The following is a 21,936-nucleotide window of genomic DNA, read 5'->3' as shown; positions in this document are numbered from 1 at the left end:
ATGTCCACCCGGGATCAAACACAGGCACCAGGCTTGGTAGAAGGTAGCTTTTCCCTCTGAGCTGTCTTACCTCATCTGTTGTTTTATTTATTAATCAGCACTCTGCATGGCATGCGTATGTACCTGTGCTTATCTGTGGCTTATGCTGAGATAGCCCAGCATTAAGTATTAAGCATTAAGTAGTAACATGGCCCGCATGGGAATTTTTAAGGAAAGACTCAAGGATATCTGTGGGATCAGGCTATTTTTTACCTAAAACAAAGAAGCTTTGGTACATGTATTAGAATAAGTCTAAAACTAAAAAGGATTCTAAAAATTAGAGACAGGAGTTTGTGAGGAAATAGCGGATCAAAGAATAGCAAAAGGAAAAAACACACCTAGCACACATTTTTCTATTGTTTTGCTTTGACACAGAGCATCATTGAGTAGCCCCGGCTGGCCTTGAACCCATGAGGCTCCTTTTTCGACCTCCAACTGCTAGACTTAAAAGCATCCACCCAGCTCCAGAAATGTCAATGAAAGGAAAAGTTTAATTTTCATTTCCTCAGAAACTAAGACCTCACTTAAAGGGATATCTATTGATGCCTAGTGGTGTGCTCTTTGCAGATCATGGTAGGCCATGTACATAACCATGGTCTGTCATATCACAAACAAATAAGACACTGTTCATCATATTCAGGTTATTCATGCAATAGCAAAACACTAAACATGATACTTGAATACATGTAGGAACAGGGTTTTGTGCAGGAGGAAAAGATCAACTTGCTAGCCAGGTGTGATAGTTTATGTCTGTAATCTCACGGTTTAGGAAGCTGGGACAAAAGAATTGCTCTAAATTCCAGGGTAGCTCTTTTTTTTCATATAATAAATTCAAGGCCAACCTGGCTATATGGTGAGGTTGGATGGATGGATAGATAGATAGATAGATAGATAGATAGATAGATAGATAGATAGATAGATAGATGATAGATAGATAGATACATACATACATACATGATAGATATAATAGATAATAGATACATGATAGATCAATGACATAGATATAGGACAAATACAAATTTTCTTCAAATTATTTTATTAAAATTAACTTTCAGTGTTGGAGAGATGGCTCAGTGGTTAAGATCACTGACTGCTCTTCCAGAGGTCTTGAGATCAACTCCCAGCAACCACATGGTGGCTCACAACCATCTGTAATGAGATTTGATGCCCTCTTCTGGTGTGTCTAAAGACAAGTACAGTGTACTCGAATAAAGTTAAAAAATTAACTTTGATAAAAGAATTAATATTTTAATCAAATTGAGAGAATGAGTACAAAGCAAATTGTCTTATTTTTAATTTAGGTGAGATTGTTTCTGTTAATGTGGATGTGGGCGTGTGCATGCACACTAGTGGATGAGTGGGCCAAAACATCAGGCATCCTGCTCTGTCACTCTCTTTCTCATTCCTATGAGACAAGGATGAACCTGGAGCTAGGCAGATACCAGAACACCTCAGCAATCTTCTGTCTCCTCCAGTGCTGTGGTTACAGTACACATGGCTATGCCTAAGTTATGTGGTTGCTAAGGACCAGAACTTAGGCCTTCAAGCTCTCTCAAAGTTGAGTGTTTTTACCCACTGAGCCACCTTTCCACTCTAAGATGAAATTTTAAACTTTACTTGAATATGAACTCTAGAAAAGTTGAGAAGAATCTCTAAGATTTTATTAGATAGGATTTCGTTTCTAAAATAGGGCCAAAGGCCTCTTTCTTACTAGCAAACATAGGTTAAAAATATGCAAAATACATTGGGCTCAGTATTCATGTAATAGGCAGTAGGTCGGTGTAACCAGCCAGTGGATGTGAAATGCTAGTTACTGCCTTAAGCAGAAAATGTCAATCCTGGTAAATCCATGGAAACCCCCTACTCTCAAAAAAGTGTTGTGGACTGCCTATCTTTCACATACTTTGAATGAACCCCTGTCTTAGAAAAGAGAAGGGAAGAAAGAAAGGAAGGAAGGGAGGGAGGGGAGGGAGGGAAGGGGGGGTGGGGGCAGGAGGGAGAGAGGTCCAACAGGTAACAGCAGTTGCTGCACAGTGTGGTGATCTTGAATTCCAACCACCAGAAGCCCCAGGTGGAAGCAAACAATGGACTCCACAGTTGACCTTTACACAAGCATGTGTATGCACACACAGAGAGACATATATACACAAATTAAAAAAATATAATTAAAAAATAGAACATTGCCTGGCTTGATACATTATAAGCATCTAATGCTGGCGATCATATGAAACTTGCTTATTGTAACTGAAAATGCTGCTCTTATAACAGCTTTTGAATAAGCCCAAACATTTAACTTCAATCAAAAGTAACTGTGATGGGGCTGGAAAGACTGCTCAGTGGTTAAGGACACTTATTGCTCTTGTAGGGGATGTAGGCTTACTTTCCAGTACCCACGTGACAGCTCAGAGCTATCTGTCAATCCCAGAAGATCCAATGTCCTCTTGAGGCCTCCAAGGGCACCAAACATATCCATGGTACACAGACATTACATGCAGGCAAAACTTCCACACATATAAAATAAAAATAAACACATCCTTTTTCAAAAAGCAGTACCTATTAGAATAAATAATCAGGTCCCAGATACTTCGAGCTCGATGACTTAAAGAGGTAAAGTGAGAAAAGACTTCAAATGGTCCACTACTCTTCTAATAAAAGTGTGCTTGGCCATACAAGGGTGATGTCACACTCAGTGTGATGGGTAATCTTCATATCAGACAAAGTATGACTTGCCAGTCTTATTTGCCTACTAACTCCTTCCTCAAGAAGAGAGATTAGAGATGAGTCTAGAAATAATTTAATTTCATATTTCTAGCCTATGAATTTAGCTAAATCAATATTCCAGTTCCTGTATTATGCAATTTCAGTTATAGTTTGTCAAGTGTATTAGTGTAAATGTTCATAAGACAAACCCTGAATAATAATATGTCTTAGTGAGAAACCTTTAAATAATGGCTCAAAATATATAATCTTCTATGTTATATGTATACATATAATTTGTCCAAAAAATTCTTTTTCTGATGACAAATATTCCCACTGTCACTTTTAGAAGCTCCGATAGATACCTTTTAGAATTATGATCAAAACACAATGGTGAAACACAGTCTCAACACCTTTCCTAAAAGAGTTGAATAACACAGCCTCCTTAGCTGGTACTGTTTTAGCCTAGAGTAATGGCTTATTTCCCGCCTCTCTGTCAACAGATTCTCAATTAATAAGTAGTTTTAATAAAAGTATAAATCCATTTTAGATTCCTCTGGTATCTAGACTCCACAAGATTACAAGGTATTGTTGTTTCTGTATATTCCTGTAACTCTGTCATCAACCAGAGCTCTTGCTACATTTTCACACAAGAAAACCCTACAATCACCATGGGGCACATTCTCTGCCACCAGTAGACCCAATGCCAATGCCAAGATCTCTGCTCGTTGAAGCTGTAATTATGCTGCCTGGAGAAATCATAAATGCTTACATCACTTATTAATTTCAGAGCCAGTGAGCTGATCACTCTGTGCTAGTATATTAACTTGGGCAATGATGATCTCATTGCTTTATTTCTGACATGGGAAATATATAAAACAACTTGATAGTCCTTTTGAGCCAAGCAACATTCATAGTTATTGAAATGACTTTATTTAGCACAGTATAAGCTGACATATAATTGTAATCCTGCCTTGAGGTTTTAGGCTAAAATTATTAAAAATGGTTATCAAGTGTCTAGCAAAATCTGACATTCAAATCTATGACAAACACATGATAAATTCTATGCTTTTCTATAAAAAGCACAGTGCTGAATTATAGCAAACAGTAAATAAAGTTTGCAAGTATCACATTATGGAAAGCTTTTATCTGTTCATTCAACTAATTCTTATTTCTTCTCATAAATATTTTCACTACCATCACTTGTAATATATTCTAGCAGATTCTGCCTCGGGTTGTTTTCTCTCAGGATTTGTAAAGTATCCTCATGTATATCAGTTCTACATATAAATTATTAACATTATCTAAGTTTTCAGTCACTTTAAGCTCTACTCTCAAAAATAGAAATAAACTGAATAGTATGTAGCATTAACATATGTAAACCCATTATAAGCCAGAAAACCACTAAAATAAAACTTTATATATAAATATATATGTAATCTTCATGCATACATATCTTATTAATATAGAAATAATCACCATCACACATGAGATAGAGGGGGGGAAGGGGAGATGGAGAGAGGGAGGTAAGAGGGAGAGAGGGAGGGGGAGAGGGAGGGGGAGAGGGAGAAAGGGAGGGGGAGAGATGGAGGGGAGAGGGGGAGAGGGAGGGGGAAAGGGAGAGAGGGAGGGAGAGAGGGAGAGAGGGAGGGGGAGAGGGAGAGAGGGAGAGGGAGAGATGGAGGGGAAAGGGGGAGAGGGAGGGGGAAAGGGAGAGAGGGAGGGGAGAGGGAGAGAGGGAGGGGGAGAGGGAGAGAGGAAGGGGAGAGGGGGAAAGGGAGAAAGACTTGCTATGTAGTCTAGGCTGGCCTCAAATTATGAAGCCCAGGATGTTCTTAAATGCAAGACCCCCTGCCTCAGCTTTCCAAGATAACAAATGTGTACCATCGACTGTCTATCAAAACAATCTAGTTATCAAAAGTTGACTATTGGTGTTGCTCTCTCACTATCTTCAGCTCTGAGCAAGTTATCAAACTTGGAACAACACTATCACAAGCTCTGAACTCTGGACGCAGCTCTTCCACAGCTGTGGTCAAATGTAGTTAACTATTATCGATCTTTCTTTGTCTGACTGGTAAATAAGCCACTTAGACAATCACTTTGGTTTAAGTCTCATTTTCATATTTTATGAAGAAATTTTGGTATTCCACTCCAAATTCTCTAATTTTCTGAATGTTCCTTTTCTACAAAATGTGAGTATAAGTGTTCACTCTGGTAGTACTTAAATATTTATTCTATTTTTTATTTATTTATTTTTTGTATTATGTAGTGTCACAGAATATAGGCCAAAAGCTGTGATCTAATGAAAACACACAGTAATTCCATAGTAAATACGATAGTTTGCTTATTTTTTTTAACTAACTTATGCACTGTCAGATGGACTCAGCAATCCAGAATCTTTTGTTGTTGTTGTTTTTAAATTGATATTTTATGTATTTGCATTTCAAATGTTATCCCCTTTCTCGGTTTCCCCTCTAGAACCTCCCTATCCTATCCCTCCTCCCCCTGCTTCTATGAGAATGTTCTTTCACCCACCCACTCTCACCTCACTGCTCTGGCATTCCCCTATACTGGGGAATTGAGCTTCACAAGACCAAAGGCCTCTCCTCCCATTGATGTCAGATAATGCCATCCTCTGCTACATATTTTACTGAAGCCATGGGTCCCTCCATGAGCATCCTTTGGTTGATGGTTTAGTCCCTGGGAGTCTGGTTACTTGATATTGTTGTTCTTCTTACAGGGTCAAAAACCCCTTCAGCTCCTCCAGTCCTTTCTCTAACTCCTCCATTTGGGTTTCTATTCTCAGTCTAATGGTTGGCTGTGAGCATCTGCTTCTGTTTTTGTCAGACTCTGGCAGAACCTCTCAGGAGACAACTATATCAGGCTCCTATCAGCAAGTACTTCTTGGCATCTGCAATAGTGTCTGGGTTTGGTGTTTGTATATGAGATGGATTCCCCAGGTGGGACAGTCTCTGCATGGCCTTTCCTTCAGTCTCTGCTCCACACTTTGTTCCCATATTTCCTTTAGACAGGAGCAGTTCTGGGTTGAAAATTTGGAGATGAGTGGGTGGCCCCATCCCCCAACCTAAGGTCTTGCCTAACCTCTAGATATGGGCTTTACAAGTTCCCCCCACCCTTCAGTTGTTAGCTTGGCATTAACAGGCCAGTTTTTATAGCCACCACTGTATTCAATTTCTATTAGCTTGCTGTTTTCAGATTTTCCATGTAAATGAGAAAAGGCAGCATCTAATCCTTTGTTAGATCTGGAGTGATTTCAGTTGATTAACCTCTGTCCTTATTCTGAGTCTTACTTTGCTACACTTTAGCACAGCTGGTTCTTTTTTATTATGTGCCACACATTAGGAATTGGGCAATTTAGATGCTGGGTGTTTCTATTTCTATGTATTCTTGAGTTTTATTCTGCAATGAGTTAAAAACCCTGAGAATGGTTTATTCCATTCAAGTGTTTATGTGATAACTTGCTTTACAGGACAGGAGCCTACTCCAAGGCAATGCCATTCTGCCCTCTCTATCCGAAGCCCCTATGTATCACAAACCTCTCTGTCTGGCTAATATGATTAGGGACTATATATCTCCAATCCTCACATGTGTGCACTTTTCAGATAAATACTTAAAAAGGACCTGCTGTGGTTGTCCTGCATTGTCTTGGTCTTTTTTTTTTTTCTTTTCTCTCTCTCTCTCTCTCTCTCTCTCTCTCTCTCTCTTTCTCTCTCTGTTAAATATACCTTAAGCTGATTAGGATGGCTGGGCTCCTCAGCTTTAATCACACAATCCAGGGAATAGCTGAGGCAATCACTATGTTTGTGTGCACTCTCTCTCTACCCATAGCCACTATATGTCTTATATAGAATGCCTTGAACACCAACACTTCAAATGCATACTACTTTGCCTATTTCTTTTTGTTTCTGATAGAAGATAAATCTGTTATTCCATCTTAGCCAGAAGCAGAAATCCTTCCATGTAGAACATTACTGTAATTGCATCCTGAGATTCCTTCATTTGCCCAGGCTAGCCACTTATCTGTATATAGTTTTCTTACCAGTTATACCTCCAACTGCTTTTTTTAATGATTTATTCATTTTTATCTTATGTTTTGCCTGCCTGTATACCTGTATAAGGGTATCAGATTCCCTGAAATGGAGTTACAGACAGTTGTGAGCTTCTATTAGGGTTCTGGGATTTGAACCTGAGTCCTTTGGAAGAGCAGCTAGTGCTTTTAACTTGAGTCATCTCTCAAGCCCCCACCCTATGACTCTGATAGTTTATTGAAAACTGTGTAGTTTGACAAAACCCATCAATTATGTGAGAGAATCTATTTTCTAGAAGTTCAGAATCTAGCCTGAAATTAAGATCTCTGACCCATTTGGAGTTGGTTTTTTTATAATGTGAGAAATAAAGATATATTTTCAGTTTTTTACATGTGGGCATCCATGTGGCCTCCTTCCCTCCGTGGATTGTGATTCAGGATATGTAAGCCAAGTAAACTCCTTTCTCCTCAAGTTGCTTTTGGTCATGATATGTGTAACCCTAACTATGACAAACATCCTGTTCAGCAAATGGTAGCTGGAAAACCAGATATTTAGGCATGCAGTACTTATATAACAGTTGTAGGACTAGAGAGATGACTCAGTGGTTAAGAAAACTGACTGTTCTTCCAGAGGTCCTGAGTTCAATTCCCTGAGTTCAATTCCCAGCAACCACATGGTGGCTCGCAACCATCTAGAATAGGATCTGATGCCCTCTTCTGGTGTGTCTGAAGAGAGCTCCAGTATACTCATATAAATATAATAATAAATAAATCTTTAAAAAAAAAACAATTGTAAAGACAGTTCTACTTATTCAAATATTCCTCTTGGAATATTTTCTTACCTTGGACTACAATGTCTCCTCCTCCTTTTTATGGTTTGATATTTACACTTTCACTTCATGAGACCCATCTGTTAACTATAAAAAAAAAAAGATGAATATATTGAAGCACACACATGAATGATACTGCTGGAATGCAGTAGCTGAGTTTTGGTCTTTTATCACTGTGGGAGAAAGAACAGAGCCACATGTTAGAGACTAGATGTGATGAATCAGGCATGCAGGCCCTGTCAAAAAAGTTAGGGGAGCAGCCAGAGAAGGTTGAGAAAGGTGCCATGCAAGGAAAGGCAGTCACTGTGAGAGCGAATGAATTGTACATGTAAAAATAAGCCTATTAAGAAAAATTAGAAATCAAACGTGACAGCACTTGGGAGACAGAGGCAGGAGAATTTCCACAAGTTTCAAGCCTGCCAGAACAAGTGTGAAACCTCATATAAAAACACAGATGGGTACAAGGAGGGGGGTGGGGTAGGGAAAGGTAGGGTAAGGTAGGGTAGGATGGGGTAGGATGGGGTAAGGTGGGGTAGGGTGCGGTAGGGTGGGCAAAAGAGAGGGGAAAGAAGGGAAGGGGAAGGGAGGGAGGGGAAGAGAAGAGAGGAGGAGAGGTAAGGGACGGGAAGGGGAGGGGAGGGTTAGGGGAGGGGAGAGGAGAGGAGAGGAGAGGAGAGGAGAGGAGAGGAGAGGAAAAAAAGGGCAGGAAAGGAAAATGGGAGAACAGATTTTTCACTCGTTAAGAGAGAGCAAATAAGGAAAAGAGAAAACTGAAATCAACCTCATAGCCTTGAATGAGAATTAGAAAAACTGCAGAGACTCTTGGGTGTCAAGAAATTTTAGCTCATACAATCACATGCATGAACATGTACAGACATTCACATACAAATACATACACTCACACATATGCACACACACATACATATACTCACACATATGCACACACACATACATATACTCACATGTACACAAACATACATATACTCACATGTACACAAACATACACACTTATATACATACATGCACACATTTCCACACACTCATGCACATACACACACATACATGTACACATATACTCACACACGTACACATATGTGCACATACACATACAAACATACAGACACAAATACACAAATGTGCACACATACTCACATATGCACATATACACTCACATACACTCAGATATACACAAACATATATATACTCATACACACATATATGCACATATTTATACACACTCATACACACTCACACTCTTGTACACACACAAACATACACTCATACACTCACACATATATGTATATACATATACTCACACACACATAGTGCACATACACACATGTAGACGCACCCAAATACATGTACACACACAAACTCATGCACACATGTACACATATACACTCACACATGCACACACATGTGTATACATACATACACATTCTCACACACATGCACGCTCACTCACACACACACATAACTCATACTCATACACATGCACACACATGCTCATATATACACACATGCACACATGTGGCACACAAATGCACAATTCATACACATATACATACATTCACACCACACACACACACACACACACACACACACACACACACACACTGCATCCCAGTTCTACTCATTGGCCGTCCAATCACAATGAGCACAAATAGCACAGATCTGTGCAGCAATGCTCCACTCTCCTACAAGTGCACTTGTCTCTCCGTGCTCCCTCATATGTAGTCTAGGACTCACGGAGGTGCCTAGTGCTCAGCACTGTTAAGAGATGAGCAAGAGCGACTGATGAAAGTCATGTGACAGGTTAACTATACCAAAACTCCGCAAAAATCTCAGGTTTGCAGATTCCATAGGAAATACTGTTAAAATAAAATTGACAATGCACTTTGGGATCTTTTTAGAGATGAAGAGTTGATTTTAATAGATATGTAATCTCAGACACACAATTATTTTTATGCAGATATAATACATGAAACCTTTGTGAAAGTTCATACACACAATTTTAAGCATGTTTTCCAAGCACTTAAATTTTAAGTGCATGACATTATGCAAGTCTGTAAAACTGGTGCTTTAGTGGTATTAAACATTAAGATATTATTTCCCCATTAAATGTAACAAGTTATAACAGCAATCACTGAAAAATGCTTCACAAAAGACTAACTTGCTCTTACTTTTTGTTTTGTTGTTCTTGCTCACAGTACTCATTACTCTGCTACTTTTTCGAGTTTCTGAGGTCGGGAGCCAGTGAGATCACTCGACAGTTGTCATTAAGCCTGACTTGTGTGCATATGCAACCCACATGGAGAAGGCAGAGGACTGCTCTATGAGTTACTTCATCCCACCCACCTTGATGTAGGCTCTGAGAGTCACTCAATTTCTGGTCAGGCTTGAATGACAAATGAGTGATCTCTCTCCTCTCTCTCTCTCTCTCTCTCTCTCTCTCTCTCTCTCTCTCTCTCTCTCTCTCTCTCTCTCTTTCACACACACACACAATGTAGTAGTAGTAGTAATTTATAAGTTAGGGTTGAAATAGGTTATGCATATGAATCAGTGTGTGTGTGTGTGTGTGTGTGTGTGTGTGTGTGTGTGTGTGTGTGTGAACAAACACAGAACATCTTTAAGGAGACAAAGAAATACTGTTACTTCAATTCTCAATACACTTAATTTTTAGCAGAATGTGAAATCACATACAACTTAAAAGAACTCTTGGAGTGACCTTATAACAAGTTATATTTTCAGGTAACAGTGGTACACACCTTTAATCCCATTGCTCAACAGGCAGAAGCAGATGGACCTCTGGGAGTTCAAGGCCAGCCTGGTCTATTCAGTGAGCTCTAGGACAGCCAGGACTATGAATAGTGCCCTGTCTCAAAAAAAAAAAAAAAAAAAAAAAAAGATAAACAAAACAAATAAAACATGTCATATTTAATTTCAAATAATCTAAAATATCTACCATGCTTCTATATTCTACATACAGTGTTAAAATAGACAACATTTCATGTGGCTGTCTCAATACTGGGTGTAAGGTTGAAAATGAAAGGATTCCTTAGCCAGGTTCTCAAGAAATATATGTCATTATTAATTTTTAAAAGTAGCCTTAAAGAGCACGTCCAACTGAATGTTTAAAAGCACCTTACAGTTTTATAGGAAATTGTAAGAAGAATTCTTCTAAATTTAACTCCCCACTCCAAATATGTCTGATTCTAGGCAGCAACTTCGAAACTTGGTATCATAACACAAGACATAACCAACATGAGTCTGTCCGTTCTCATCTCCTTCATATACGGATGGGAGATGACACTCCTGATTCTCGGCTTCGCGCCTATACTTGCAGTGACAGGAATGATTCAAACCGCAGCAATGGCTGGCTTTGCCAACAAGAATAAGCAAGAGCTTAAGCGTGCTGGGAAGGTAAGGTGCAGACTCTTGTCTCTATCCTGAGGATGGTAATAAGAGTATCCACATACAGATCTGTGCATTAGACAAAGCATCACTGTTACACACATCACTTAGGTTGGCAACCAGAAGATAGCAGGCACATATAAAAGTGGCCTCCATTAATACTGTTACTGTCAAGGGGAGGTTTCTAATGCCATGAATCCCCATCCTCTATTTACTGAATAATTAGGATATCTCAAATAAATAATTGTGGACATTTTACTTTTCAAAATGTCAGGAAATCTAGCAGTTACTGAGTACAAGACAAGACACCTACATAACTCTATTTTAAACAATCAACAATCAAAATGAACAATTCATGCAACTATATATTCTCTGACACGTTTAAGTTTCTCAGGATCAACCACAGTAAAGGTAAAAAAGGAAGAGAAAAAAGAACACAGTTTTTGAGGTTTGAGTAAACCCTGCCATAGAGTTAACCATCTGTAATGAGAGAGGATCATGTGACCTAATGACTCACCTCACACAGGCATCCTCCTGGTATAGTGCCTGTTGTCAAACATTTATTATCCTCCACCCACCTCTAGTGGCTAGCAATGCTTTACTATCTCAGGGTGCCTGCTGTTACATTGTGTTTTAATGCTTGGTCTGGGGAGGGGGAAGTATTCTGGGTTTGGTTTTGTTTAGGTAACTTTGTATACTACATTCCTTTTTATCAAGACAGCATTTCAGAAGATGCAGCATGTAAATACTGGGTCTTTTCTGAGTTAAGCAGTCCAGGCCTTAGGATTTTTCTTTCTTCACATGGCTTCTCAGCTCTGCCATATAGATGGCCATCCTCTAAATATAAAAATGAATTTAATGTCATCTAGGGTCCGCATACCAGTAACTGGATTAGAGCTAGCATTGCATACACATCACAAATACTCTTAAGTGCAGACAGTTGGGGATCAGGTTTGCCCAACCCTTGGACCTTTCCATATTTCTTAAAGATGAGGAACCTTGGAATGTCTGCTTGTGCTAAGCAGCATAAACTGAACTACTTAACAAACATTTGTCTCAGAGATATTTACCCTCCCTCTATGTTCTTTAAATGGCAATAATTTAAAATTTTTCTAAATTATTAAGACATTAATTAGATTTTTATCTCATTTTTGTGCCATAAGATTAACCTGACACCATACAATTAGTAACTGCCTTTAAATTAGGCAATCTGACTCTGTACCTGCAGCTTTTAACAAGTCAATTTGGCAGTCAATGAGATAGCTCAGCAGGTAAAGGCACTTGCTACCACCCCTAATGACTGGAATTTGACTCTGGAATCCTACACAGTGAAGAAGAAAACTATCACTCAAAGTTTTTCTTGGTCTTTCCCGTGGATGTAAAAGCACATGCCATCCTCTCCCATACACAAACACATATACAATCAATCAATCAATCAATCAATCAGTGTAAGTTTAAAGTTTTAATAATAAAAGATGCTGGTCTTCTGTCTTTGTACAAATAGGGTTTGTATTCCTACACAAAACATCATGACCAAGAAGCAAGTTGGGGAGGAAAGGGTTTATCCAGCTTACACTTCCACATTGTTGTTCATCACCAGAGGAAGTCAGGACTGGAACTCAAGCAGGTCAGGAAGCAGAAGCTGGTGCAGAGGCCATGGAGGGATGTTACTTACTGGCTTATTTCCCCTGGCTTGCTCGGCTCCCTTTCTTATAGAACCCAGAAATACAAACCCAGGGATGGCACCACGCACAATGGGCTGGGCCCTCCCCCGCCTCGATCATTAAATAAGAAAATGCCCCACAGCTAGATCTCATGGAGGCATTTCCTCAAGGGAGGCTCCTTTCTCTGTGATAACTCCAACTCCTGTCAAGTTGACACAAAACCAGTCAGTACATCTTTTATTAGTTGCTTATGTAAACTGGAACAAATCATTAAATGTTTGTTTTTTAATGTAAAATGGCTTTATTAGTTTTTCTTATGATAATAGTATTTCTTGAGGCTGCAGAGGTGGCTCCAGTAGTTAAGATCTCTTGCTGTTCTTCCAGAGCACCGGAGTTCAGTTCCCAGCACCCACATGGTGGCTAACAACCATCCATAACTCCAGTTACAGGGGATCTAATGTCTTCTAACCTCTGTAGACACTGGCGTGTACATGGTACACAGACGTGCATAAGGGCAAGACACTCATGAAAAAATATATGTTTTTTACAAGACTGGAGTATTTTCCAGATTTCTTTACTGATGTTCCTCTCTCCATTGTGAAATATTTTTTAAAAAGTTTCTTACTGCTGCTCGTTTCTTTTTTTTTTTTTTCTCCTAAAACAAGACTCCAGCAGTTGTTTCCTTGCAAACAACTGGTGTAAAAAGTAAAGGGTTCCTTGAGGTTAATGAAGTTATAAAGTTAAAGAGAACATGAAAATGAAGTGCCGAGTCTGAGACCTGAAATGTCCTTTAATAAATGTGAGGCACTCACCTGGGTCTCCCGTAGGACAGTCCACAAGGCAGAAGAAAGAAAATGTTGCAATACTCTGTTGTCCTCAGATTCAAATGTTAGGCTAAGCCAGAAGCCTGCCCCATTTTGAAACCCATGTAACAGTGTTATTTTTAAATAGTATATAAACATAAAGAAACATTCCTTGTATTTTAGTTACATATCTTTTTATGTTGCCAGACTTCAAAATGAAAAATGGTTTTGTCTTATAAAGAATTTTGCAGTCACTACTTGTGATGCCTTGTCCTGTTTGGCTATGACTTGCAATTCTGTGACAATAATTATTTATTTGATTTTTGTCTGCTACCTTTGATAAAAAATTGTTTCATAATATATAAGAGCTTATTTGCAAGTGAACGTGCTCTCCAATGTTTGATTTCTCTGCCAGGGAAACAATTGAAATTTAAATTCCATAAAGACTTAAGGGCCCTAAACTAGATGTAAATTAAATCTTTCCAAAGAGATTTTCATCCTCTGGGGTGATTGCCAGGAATAATTGCTAGGAAAAATAATGGTTGACTTGAAATACTGTATTTCCTAGACTGGTTTACTACCAGAGAATTTAACATCACTAATATTATTATTTCTGTATTTATTTTCCCACCTTATAAGATAGCAACAGAAGCTGTGGAGAACATACGTACAATAGTGTCATTAACAAGAGAGAAAACCTTTGAGCAAATGTATGAGGAGACACTTCAGACCCAACACAGGTGACTATAGCTTAAACCCACTCTACTGGCTTTCATCCTGGACATGTGGTATTCAGAGTGACCCTTGTGGTTTACTTGCTAATCTATTTCCATGTTAATCCTTCCCAAGACCAGAACATCCTAACTTCTCATGTGACTTCACCAAGAGGAAATCAAGTGCTAGCAGGACAAGAAAGTATAGGTCCCTCCCCATGTGATCACTATCCTCTGTAAGGGCACAGTATCAACTTATTTCTGAAAGAAAGTGTGAAACTTAAATGTAAAACAGATGTGTGCACTGAGCTTATTTAATAGCCCTTACCACACAGCCTCTGGCTCTGTATTTATCAGATAATTTTGTTCTCATTTGCCCTGATGTCTGAGGTCTGCACCACCCACTTATTGCCACTATGTATTCTACTAATGTAAGGCCATGATGGAAATTAAAGACTACTTCTAACTACTGAGCACCTCTTCTTAACTATTATATTAGTTATTCTTTTCTGACACCTGTCCAAAGTAAAAGCAAGTATGTTACAGTAAACCATCTACAGAAATAGAGATAATCACTTGCCTTCTCTGCAGTAACTTTGTAATCTTTAGGAAAATGTATGTCCACAGAATTACAGCTTTTTAAAGATCTCAACATTTATCACTCTGAGTTTATTCTATTGACCTTTTACCATCCATGCTCCGCCATTTGGTAATTGTGTATTTCAGAAATTCCTTGAAGAGAGCACACATCACTGGAAGCTGTTATGCGGTCAGCCATGCCTTTGTGCATTTCGCCCATGCAGCAGGCTTCCGATTTGGAGCCTATTTGATTCAAACTGGACGAATGATGCCGGAAGGCATGTTCATGTAAGTTGTGCAAATACTTAAGTGTTACTTAAGTGGGTTATGCACACTTATCTAGTTTATGGAGGATTCTCATATGGATCCCATGTGGAAGAGAGCTTGAAACATTTAAGTGCATCTATAATGTGTGTTATTTTGCTTTTAATTAACAAATAGCATTTGTGTCTATTTACAGGGCAAACTAATCATGTTTTGACAGATGTTTACATTGTGTAATGATTAGATCAAGGTTTATTCTTTTACTGGTGATACTTGGTAGCCATAAGAAGCACAGCCTAACTAAACTTGATGCAGTAACTCTGAAATATGCCTATATGTGTATAAGCTGATGTGATGCAAATGATCTGTAGTAAACTCCCAAATAAATTTATCACAGTGTGGGCTATAGGAGCAAATCACATTTCCTAGGGAACTCAGTGGTGCCATGGAGTTCCCCATGGAGAGAAGGCTTTCACCAACCAGAACACAAGTCAGGAATCAGGAACTGACCATTGTCACAGCTTTCTCCCAAAGTGTTTGGTGGCAGCTTCTGCTGTCAAATCCTGTTTATGCTTTGGGGACTTTTCTTCACTTGATAGGGACAACTAACTATTGTAACTGGAAAAAAATTTGAATGTTAATTTTCAGTTGCCCCTGCCTACAATGCTGGAAATGTTACTATTTATATTACAAGCCTCATTGTTAGCTATTTACAGCTACAGAAAAGTCATATTTTATTAATTATTTATTTGCATTTCAAATGTTATCCCCCTCCCTCCCAGTCCCCCCTCCAGGATCCTTCCTCTTAGAGGGTGCTCCCCTACCCGCCCACTCCCACCTCTGCCTGCACATTAAAGCAAGGCTATGTCCCTAATGATAATGGCTTTGTTTTAAGCCTGGGGCTATTTGGGAAATACTAGGGCTTTTCCTTGGGTCTTGGCCTCCTACAGCTCTTGATAGTCCCTGGGACCTATTTGTAGTCTGAGGATGTGTTCAACTAAAAGAAATGGTCGAAACTCATTTTGAAGCCCTGTAATTTTAAGATAGTTTTAAATAATTTTTATTTTCCACTCACACAAAAATATCTTTATTTATAAATCTCCTAGAACATTTATTTGCTTAACACTGATAAGAAACAATCTAGAAGCCACCAAATCAGCATTCCTGAATCTTACCAGCTAACAGTAAACAAGGGATCCACAGGAATTGTGCCTCACAATTGTCCTAGGGACAGGGTTCCTTTCAAACAAATATCTGCATTTAAAACTACAACAGAGTGGGGCTTTGGTGGAGCATGAATTTAATCCCAGCATGTTTGTGTGAACCAGAAAAACACAATTGAGGCATATTGCCTAGGGCTTCATTCTGATTACTTAGACCAGTTTGTGAAATTAACAAGAAACAAAACCCAGAATCGCATGAATTAATTCATGTGGTTCATGAGCCGGGTTAAATTAACCCTTTGCTTTGGTTCAGGTGTCAATTGGCCACTCCCAGAATTAAAAATTCATTGTCATCCAAAGTCTGATTTTTAAACAAATACTAGAAATTTAGAGCAGCTGCGCTCTCTAACCCTCCAGCTTCTGTAAATGCTCAGGGCAGTGTCTAAAGGCATCTGGCAAGCCTGCTAAACACAGTCGGGAATGTATCATCCACAACCTGTGATTTTTAACTCACAGCAGACATTTCATCCTCTCCATTGATTTTTTTAATCACTACTCTTCTTTTCTTTTTTATTTGTTTTATGTTTTTAATTGTTTCTTCTTTTGAGATTAAAATATAATTACATCATTTTTTTCTACCACTTCTTCTTTCTAAACTCTCCCACATGCTCTTCTTTGCTCTCTTTAAATTCCAGACCTCTTTTGTAACCTTGTTGGCTGGAACTTGCTGTGTGAACCAGACTGGCTTTGAACTCAGAGACATCTGCCTGCCTCTCTCTGCCTTTGCCCCTGGAGAGGTGGGATCAAAGGTATGCAATGCCATGCTTGGCTTTCTTTGTTTTTTAATCGCCTAAGAAAAAGAAAGGAATCTTCCCCTCACCCATGTCAGAGCCTCTACATTCTGTCAGCTATCCCGAGGCCAAGCCTCATTTCTTTCCACATCACTAAGAAGACATTATCAAGGCTGACCTCCATTATCAACCATGAGCCCTCAATTCTCTAGCCCCTTCATCCAAGCCTTTCAGTACCAGCACCAGCTCATTCCAGAATTTTCTTCTGCTGTTTCTCTAGGCTTTTCTAAGTTATTGGCCCCAGTTTCACTACTTTGTTTATGGCTATGGGTTTCTGTGTGTGGAAGGGCTGTAGAGCTCACACAGACCTTCCATTTAGGTACTGTCACAGGAAAGCTCAGCTTTCTTAGTTCTAGTTCACAGAACATAACCAGGATGATTAGTTAACACAAGACTAGTGATTACTGGAGCAGGAGGTATAGGTAGTTAACCTGGTAGAGTTCTTGCTTAGCATGCACAAAGGCCTGGCCAGCTCCACAGAAAACCAGTCACATAAATGTGATACCAGCACTCATTCTTGGCTGTGAGTTTGAGGTCTTCTCCAGTCCTTCTCTCTCTCTCTCTCTCTCTCTCTCTCTCTCTCTCTCTCTCTCTCTCTCTCTCTCTCTCTCTCTACCCCCCCCCCACACACACACACACTTCTGAATAGTATTGTATTGTACTGTGATGGTATTTCCCAGAGCCAGGAAGAAACACTCATCTAGCTAGAGGCAGAACAGTATAACACAATAAACAATGTATAGACTTGTAGGCTGAGAACTGTCTTAATTAAAGTTCCTTTTTTTTTTTTATAGAGGCTAATATACCCTCTACTACCATGTGTCTCAAATGTCCCTTTGGATACCGAGACTATGCCTTCCACAAGAATAGAAGAAGAATTTCTTTCTAATCACCCAACTGAATAGAAAAAGTTCAAAAAGGAAACCTCCTCCTTCTAGAAACCTCTCAGGAGTTAAAGCTAATCCTCTTATGCTGGTCTCCTAGGTTGTTTTCCAAGTCAGCAATCTCAGAGCTGGTTTCAAAAGGTGGTGCTTAGAACTCACCCTAAAGTCTACTTTACAAATGTGACATGGAGCCAGAAATATGGATTTTAATGAAACATCCCAGGGTCACACACTTTCAAGAAACATGAATGACAGATCTGTATTCTACTCTGTTCTCCACACCAGAATAAATTTCTTATTTGTTTAGTCTACTACCAGGTACTTTCCTAGAATTATGGAAAAGTTGGGGAAGTCATGTTTTAGTTGATTGTTAAAATAATGATGTATGGAGTAACATATCAGGTAGAGGCACTTGCTGCATGAACCAGATTATCTCATTTCAACCCATGGAGCCCAAACAGAGAAAGGAGAGAAACAAACTCTACAGTGTTTGTCTGACTTCCACATCCCTCTCTCTATTACATCACACATCCCAGCCTGTCACACACAAGCATAATAAATAAAAGAATTACAATAATAATAGTATACTTTGCCCAAGAATATGAGTATACTTTTTTCAAGACTTACAAGTACAGGTGTGGCAAACTGTCTCTTCAAATGGGTCAGTATGCTGTGAAGTGCAGATGTACAGACAGTACCACAGCTCAATCTCCTCATGCAGTTACATGAGTTTGTCATGCTGTTGATGAGGGAAAGGGCCTCTTGATAAAGGGAGCATGCATGCCTGTGAAAAGTGCTGACCAGTGTCACCTGCACCATTGTAGTTTTCCTTAAGTGAGCATTTAAATAGGATAATAAGATTTTTATTCTGTTGACTTTGGGCTAGGGATTGGCATTGTTTTATTAAGAGAGAGGGAGAGAGAGAGACAGAGACAGAGAGACTGAGAGCGGGAATATGTTTGGTGGGTTGTGCAGTCAGGTGTGGGGGGAGGGGATGCCTCTATGGGCCCATGCTGAGGCATCCCTTCCAGCTGAGGGACCAGCCACACTAGTTTATTCAGGGCATGGGGTGGGGGGAGTAGAGGCAGAGAAAGACAGACGGACAGACAGAATAGAGACCAAGCCATGAGCAAGTGGCGAGAGGGAGAAAGGGGATAAAGAGAAGAGGGAGCAGGGGCAAAAGGACAGAGCAAGAACAAGAAGGCAAGAGAGAGAGAAGAGGGCAAGCAGCTCCTTTTCACAGTGAGTCAAGCACACCTGGCTGTTGCCAGGTAACTGTGGGGTGGAGCCTAGACAAAATGTCAACAATTGGGGACTGCAGAAAACCTCCGGTGTAGTAGGCCCCTCTAACTCTGGGGTGAGGGCTGTAGTAAAATAGTCCCCTCACTGTTAGCCTGACAATGCTCAGTTGATTATTTCACTATGAATGTACAGAGTTTGAGGATACAAAATAAATTTAATTTCCCCTCTCTCATTCTACATTAATAAAGTAGGTATTCTAACACTTTCAAAGCTGAGGCAGGAGGATTGAAAGTTGAAAGCCGCCAACCTAGGTACATAGTGAGTTCTAGGCCAACATGAACTATGTCACAAGACTCTATCGAAAAACAAAAACTGAAAGTTCTGGTACTGGTGCCACAAAGCAGGGTCCTAGCTGACATGCCCACAATGTAAACCAGAAACTGTTAGTGACCACCAGCAGAGGCACCACAAGTACTCCAGGCTTTCCTCTATCTGTGAGTCACCTCCCTCTTTGTGGCACACAAAACTCAGTCCTATATCAGGCAAAAGAAAATGAAATCCAGACAATACACTACAGTAATAATAAAGGCTTGGAAACTTCCTAAGGTCAATGTGTGTGTGTGTGTTTCCTGTTCTTAAAAATCTAAATACAGTTCTCAACAGACAGCTACCCTGAACCTTCAGAATCAAATGTAGCTATCAAAACAAAAGCAACACAGCTTCATTTTAAATGGATACTAATGGCAGACTGATACTTTGAAACACCAAAGGCTAGAAAGAAGCTCCTTAGGCTTTCCTGGCCATCTTAGCTTAGGAGAGCTGATCTTTGTAATTGAGACAGCCACCTTAGTTAACAAACAGGACAAACTTCTTTACTTGCATGACAACTGTCCCCTCCTTCTGGCTTCTCTCCAGGAGTTATGAAAGAAAGGCTACATTAGCCAATCAGATTAACAGAGAAGAGATCTGCAGAAAGAAGTCAAAATAGAATGGATGTGTAAGGCCTGTGTAGATCTCAGGAGAGGGACAAGGGCTAATGAAACATAGCATAAGGGCAGACATCAGGCTCACCACCAGAAAGTGCAGCATGTGAAGGAAACACAGTCAGCAGGATTTGCTCACTTTGCTGTCTGTGTGATCTTGGGCCAACTGTGTAAATTTCACAAGCTGGGGTTTCCTAATTTGTAAACTGGGAAGTTCCTGGCCCAATTATCTCCTAGGTGGTCAGATTGTATCATGTGTTGGAAACATTCACCAGCTTCAGAGAACCAAGTAAGTCTCAGTGGTTTGTGGTATTCCTTCATCCCTCATGAATAGGATGTGGAGTGGGAGGAGAGGGCCACTGACTGGCATCTGGATGAAGAAGGAAAGAGGATAATGAGCCAGTTCTTTGAATGCTCACTTTCAGGGTGACAGCTACTCTACTTCCTCCCAAAGAAGACTTTATACTCTTCTATTGAGTGCTAAAACGAGACCTACTGTGTACTGTATCTCTATAAGTGTGAAAGCTCCTAGTAACTCTTCATTCCACGAAAGGAGCAACACACAGATTCATTTGCTAACACTTATATTTCAGGTTCCATTACCATTTAATTCTGATAACCACCATGGAACCTGTAGGCATTCTTAGCTCCTATTTACAATTAGAGTCAGATGTGCAGGGCAAATAAGCAGGAATTTGGATGTAATCCTGGGAACCAGTTCGAGGAACATTAAACCTCCTCTCGGAATAGGTCAGTCACTCAGGTTTTACAAACTGGGATGGGGCTTAGGGGAGACCAATGATTGGTAAAGATGCTGCTTACCCCTGTTTAGATCAGCTCTGTTAAAACTGGAATCACTCATGTATGGGCTTTGGGGATTATTTCTATTTAACAGTTATAATAGGTGTTTGTATTTGCACAGTGTTCATACGTGCTTGGAAGGACCAGTGTAATAAGAAGGTGGCAGTGCCATCCATGTTGGAGAACATACATAAGTAAGATACAGGACTTAGGAGTGTCAGTCTGTTCCTTCCTAACTCCCTAATCACCCTTTGTCCTCACTTGGGCCAACACCAAGGGTTTCATGATTGATTCAGTGGCATATGCTGTATTAAAATTCCTTCCCGAGGACAACACAGGTATATGAAAACTCGTGATAAACCTCATTACTTTGTGTGTCAATTCAAAACATAATTTTAAAAGAGAAAGCTGTCTAAGAGTGAAGCTCCATCAGTGGGGTGCTTGCCTAGCTACACAGGACTTTGGTTCAAAACAGTTTATACAATGAAATCTTGTTTGAGCCTTATTAAGTTCCTGCTTTGCATATTTGCATGTCAAGAGTTAGTTCAATAGAAAAATGGCTTACGGCCTGTGATGTGTTTCATGTTCAATGTAATGAATGTACTTTAGTAACTTTATCTATTAATATATCTGACTGGTCTTATGGCTAACCCCTGTGTGAGATGGCGTGGAAGTTGATGTTGCATTTCTCTTGGTAGCCCCTCCATACAGATGTCCCAGGAGTTTGAGCAGTATTTGAAGGATATGATTTAACTGTTCTGTAGAGCTCAGCCCTGGACACTGTATATTAAATGCCTGTTGAGTTGTAAAGATTTGCAGTTCAGCTAACTGCTCATTAAGTCAGTCTAGGGAGATGAGATCGCAAACCAGGTGTCTAGGTATCTCTATTTTTTAGGTCATTGTTCTCCCACAGGAACAAGGCTCTAAGGAAAGCCCCTCTGCATAACATTCCCATTTTAAA

At 39.7% G+C, this 21,936-nt stretch overlaps 1 protein-coding gene across 1 annotated transcript in view; it reads left to right on the top strand.

Annotated features, from left to right (window-relative positions):
* ABCB5 (ATP binding cassette subfamily B member 5) overlaps positions 1 to 21,936 on the top strand; it is a gene marked incomplete at both ends in the record, with an annotated part of 107,555 nt that overhangs the window by 72,692 nt on the left and 12,927 nt on the right. Inside the window, 3 exons of the mRNA XM_080940602.1 lie at positions 10,834 to 11,037; positions 14,135 to 14,235; positions 14,935 to 15,075. Of these exons, the coding sequence (XP_080796728.1) occupies positions 10,834 to 11,037; positions 14,135 to 14,235; positions 14,935 to 15,075 (446 nt within the window). The remainder of the gene's footprint in view (positions 1 to 10,833; positions 11,038 to 14,134; positions 14,236 to 14,934; positions 15,076 to 21,936) is intronic.

Source organism: Micromys minutus (assembly GCF_963924665.1).
Source record: "Micromys minutus genome assembly, chromosome: 1".
NCBI lineage: Eukaryota > Metazoa > Chordata > Mammalia > Rodentia > Muridae > Micromys > Micromys minutus.
Note: the sequence above shows the minus strand (reverse complement) of the source record. Positions and strands in the feature narration are given on the sequence as shown.